General features: G+C 48.9%; 1 protein-coding gene and 1 long non-coding RNA gene across 2 annotated transcripts in view; one reads left to right on the forward strand and one right to left on the reverse strand.

The window, feature by feature from the left end:
* TMED2 (transmembrane p24 trafficking protein 2) overlaps positions 1 to 2,598 on the reverse strand; it is a 14,894-nt gene extending 12,296 nt beyond the window's left edge. The window contains exons 1-2 of the mRNA XM_017889836.1: positions 2,300 to 2,598; positions 104 to 296 (exon numbers count right to left, since the gene is read on the reverse strand). Coding sequence (XP_017745325.1) covers positions 104 to 296; positions 2,300 to 2,479 — 373 coding nt within the window. The 5' untranslated portion in view covers positions 2,480 to 2,598. The remainder of the gene's footprint in view (positions 1 to 103; positions 297 to 2,299) is intronic.
* Positions 2,599 to 2,775: 177 nt separating this feature from the next.
* The window catches only part of LOC108540703 (uncharacterized), an 8,523-nt gene continuing 6,670 nt past the window's right edge, over positions 2,776 to 4,628 (forward strand). Inside the window, exon 1 of the long non-coding RNA XR_001888742.1 lies at positions 2,776 to 2,869. This is a non-coding gene — a long non-coding RNA (uncharacterized LOC108540703). The remainder of the gene's footprint in view (positions 2,870 to 4,628) is intronic.

Raw genomic sequence — 4,628 nt, forward strand, 5'->3', positions numbered from 1 at the left:
AAAAAAAAAAAAAAAAAAAAAATGCCACTCAGATGGGTAAAAATGTATAGAACTAAAATTAGCTCTTGGAACATGATATAAATATTCTGAATGTTCATCTCACCTTCTGTTTCCATGTCTTGTCCTTTTGGAGCCTCCCCAATATCAATGGTGAACATTACTATTTTTGGAGTCATGGTGGACATCCGGTTACTAAAACAAAATTTGTATGTTCCGTCCATGTGAGCAGCAAATGTGTATTTCCCACTGGATTCTCTGTCTCCTTTGTAAATTCCTTTGTTATCTGGTCCTGTAATCTGGAGGCAAGAGAGAAATGCATAAAATGTCACAAAAGATTTAGTCATAGACTTTATAAGTAATGTCTAATGGCAGTAAGAAATTCACCAAGAATATGGCTGGGCATGGTGGCTCACGCCTGTAATCCCAGCACTTTGGGAGGCTGAGGCGGGCGGATCACTTGAGGTCAGGAGTTCAAGACCAGCCTGGCCAACATGGTAAAACTCCGTCTCTACTAAAAATACAAAATTAGTTGGGCGTGGTGGCGCCCACCTGTATTCCCACTCAGGAGCTTAAGGCAGGAGAATCACTTGAACCCGGGAGGCAGAGTTTGCAGTGAGCCGAGATCGCGCCATTGCACTCCAGCCTGAGCAACAGAGCAAGACTTTGTCCAAAAGAAAAAAGAAAAAAGAAATTCACCAAGAATATGTAACTTTCACTTAGCTCCACTTCGGTAAGTGATAATAACCATTTGGTCTGCAATTCTCCCACTTTATAAAACAAGAGTTGACTTAATGGCTCTCTAAAACACCTTTCGGTTCTGACATCTACGTCTTATTTATCCTTACTAAACCCCTCAGACAGAAAGCTCACCTGAAATGTGGTCGCTAACTGGCCTAATATCAGCAACAAACATGCAACCGTGACTGACAGCAAAATTCAAGATAAAACAAATATCTTTAAAATGAAGAATTTCTGCATCACCAACAAACATGCAACTGTGACTGACAGCAAAACTCAAGAAAAAAGAAATCTCTTTAAAATGAAGAATTCCTGCATCCCTGGTTGACGTCTTGATTGCAACCTCATGAGATATTCCAAGCCAGAACCACCCAGCTAAGCCTCTCCATAATTCCTGGCCACAGAAACCACGAGATAATAAACGTTTGTTTGTTAAAATATAAACAAAATGAATTTTTATCAAATTTCAAGGTTTTCCAGATTACTGCCGAACAGTGAAGGAATTCTACTTTATCTGAGATGCCTGAAGGCTTAGGGGAAAGGACTAGCCTGGAAATGAGAAGACCCAAACTCTCATCCCAGTCTGCTACAAATCAGTTGTTAGGCTGTGGTCAAGCCAGTCGCTCTTTCAAAGTCCATGTCACTTTCATAACTTCGAGACTGGAATAGTTGATCGCTAATTTCCCAGCTAAGTCTAAGAGTTTCTCCCTTCCGTTATCCCCTTATTTTTGGATTTCACTTGTATTGTGTAACTTGTGCCCAGCCCTACTGAGTACACTGTCAAATAGAAACTTCTTAGACTCAACTGGTCATGCTAGCAGATGAATTAAAAATAAAAATTAGCGACACCTCATTCTTTTGGTTTACAAAACATGGGTGGAGATTTAGGGACTGCTGGTTTCTTAATTTCCTGTTTTCTGCTGATACTTCACTGCACTGCTTACTCCTAAAACGCATGATCCAACTCCCCATCTCTCTTAGGCAGCGAAGACTAAACGAGGTAGCTGGATATTTGTCTAAGAGTAGAACTTTAAGGTTGTTTCTATGAAAAATAAACACGACGCGAGAGTATGCCTAGCATTCAATAGCTTTTTCATCCTCAATCGATTTTTATCTATTTTTTGGGAAAGTTTCCGTGCCATGTTCCAGCACTAATCCGTAACACGAAGGAAAGCAGGTGCTAATTGGATCGAGGCCCGCCACCAGCTAACAGTGACCGAGAAGCGGCTATGGGGCCCGGGCTGACACGCGGTGCCTGATTCACAAAGCTCGGCGAGAGGTTCCAACAGGAACCCGTCGTTCAAAGAGAGAACACAAAGCAACCAAGCATGCCGAAGGAGCCCCCAAGGAATCCCGGAATCCTGGCAAGTCGCGGGAAAAGGAGCCATTAGGAGGTCGCCGGGGCCAGGGCGGTGCGGGGGGGTGGCGGCCTGGGCTTCTACAGGACTCGGACAGCTACTTCTAAGACCCCTCCCCAAGCAGGCCCCGCGCCGGCCCCACGTGCCACCAATCCCCGAGCGGCCACGCGACCAAGCCTCGGCCGCGGGCATCTCGCCCGCACCTCCACGTCGATGTCCAGGAAGCCGCCCTCCGCCACCTCGAAGATGAGGCCCATCTTGGTGCCCGAGGTGACCCGCTCAAAGAAGCACTCCTCAGCATGTGCGTCGATGCTAACGAAATAGCCCGAGACCGTGGCCAGGAGAGCGGCCAGGAGTACCAGCAGTTCAGCAAGCGTCACCATGGTGGGGCTGAGGCCGAAGCCAGGACCCGGACTGCGGCCTCCAGAGCCGCCGCCGCCGCCGCCGCCCCGCTGCCTTCTCAGCCACCGCCGCCTAAGCTCCGCCCCTTCCGCCTGCGCCACTAGTGGGGGCTGATGCGGGCGCAGTGGATTGGCGGGCGCCGGCAGCTGCCACGTAAAGGACGCATGGCAGCCGCCGAAGGACAAGCGACTCTGAGCGGCCCGAGCCTGGACGGCGGCTCCGAAGGACCAAAAATTTTTCCCTAGTCCTTTCGCGTCAAAGCTAAAGTTCATGTGGACTTCCCAGGAAAACGACAGTGTCCGGAAGCCTCTGCAGTGCCCTCTTAGGATCGTCCAGGACGATGGCGAAAGATTTGCAGGCAGCAATAGGAGGTGAGGGAATGTGCGGGCTGAAACTAAGGTTTTTTTCTTTTGTTTTGTTTCGTTTTTGAGACGGAGTCTCGCTCTGTCGCCCAGGCTGGAGTCCAGTGGGGCGATCTCGGCTCACTGCAACCTCCGTCTCCCGGGTTCAAGAGATTCTCTTGCCTCAACCTCCCGAGTAGCTGGGATTACAGGCGTGAGCCACCACGCTTGGTTAATTTTTGTGTTTTTTGTTTGTTTATTTTTTGAGACGGAGTCTCGTTCTGTTGCCCAAGCAGGCTGAAGTGCAGTGGCGCGATCTCGGCTCACTGCATCCTCCGCCTCCCGGGTTCAAGTGATTCTCCTGCCTCAGCCTCCTGAATAGCTGGGATTACAGGCACGCTCCACCACGCCCGACTAATTTTTGTATTTTTAGTAGAGACGGGGTTTCACCATGTTGGTCAGGCTAGTCTTGGTCTCCTGACCTCGTGATCCGCCCGCCTCGGTCTCCCAAAGTGCTGGAATTACAGGTGTGAGCCACCGCGCCCGGCCAATTTTTTTTTATTTTTTAGTAGAGACGGAGTTTCGCCATGTTGGCCAGGCTGGTCTGGAACTCTTGACCTCAAGTGATCCGCCCTGCTCGACCTCCCAAAGTGCTGAGATTACAGGAGTGAGCTACCGCGCCAGGCCTGAAGCCATGGGTTTTGAGGGGTGTTTATTTGTTTGTTTGCTTAGAGACGGGGTCTTGATCTGTCGCCCAGACTGGAGTGCAGTGGCGCGATCATAGCTCACTGCAGCCTCCAACTCCTGGGCAAGTGATCCTCCTGCCTCTGCCAACCCAATAGCTGTGGGATTACCGGAGCGAACCCCACTGATTTTTAGGTTTCATGTTGCCTCTCCCATCCGCTCTCCTTCCCGGGGACTGGGGAGCAGTGGAGGCTCATACAGACCTGAAAGGGGCACCAAGGGATCCTCCCGGGTTGCTGGAATCTCTAGTATCTTTACCTAGGTGGTATATATGTGGATGTCTACTTTTTTAAAACAATCTATTAGACTATTACATTTTTACTTTATTTTATTTTGAGACAGATTTTCATTCTTGTCACCCAGGCTGGAGTGCAATGGCACGATCTCAGCTCACTGCAACCTCCGCCTCCCGGGTTCAAGATGTTCTCCTCCCTTAGCCTCCCAAGTAGCTGGGATTACGGGCGCCCACCACCACACCCAGCTAATTTTTATATTTTTAGTAGAGACGGGTTTTCACCATGTTGGTCAGGCCGGTCTCAAACTCCTGACCTTCAGATGATCCACCCTCCTCGGCCTCCCAAAGTGCTGGGATTATAGGCGTGAGCCGCTGCTCCCGGCAACTATTGCATTTTATTTTACTGTATATATGTAATACTTTAACCATGTACAAAAAATTAGCCTTGTTCAGATTTTCCAAAGTTAGAATTCTATCACTTCCTCAAAGTCTTGCTGCTTCTCCATGCCCCTTAGCCCTTACCAGCTGCTGGAGCGGTCTTTTCATCCTTTGCACCCTGGCATACTCCTACTCATCCCTCAGAACCCAAATGTCACCTCTTATCTCTAAAATGTTCCTAGACATCCTTCTGCCAAATACTAGCCCCTTCCTCTGTGTTTACAATGCAGATTTGTTCCTAGTGGATTACAGTTATTTTCTACTCTGCCTCACTCATGAAGGCACCAGACTGGATTTACGTACGCTGTCGTCTTCAGGCCCTGCCACAGGGCCACAGAAGGACCTCACACATTACATGTCAATTGAGGTCAT

The sequence above is a fragment of the Rhinopithecus bieti genome, unplaced genomic scaffold (genome assembly GCF_001698545.2).
Source record: "Rhinopithecus bieti isolate Rb0 unplaced genomic scaffold, ASM169854v2 scaffold_574, whole genome shotgun sequence".
NCBI classification, from domain to species: domain Eukaryota; kingdom Metazoa; phylum Chordata; class Mammalia; order Primates; family Cercopithecidae; genus Rhinopithecus; species Rhinopithecus bieti.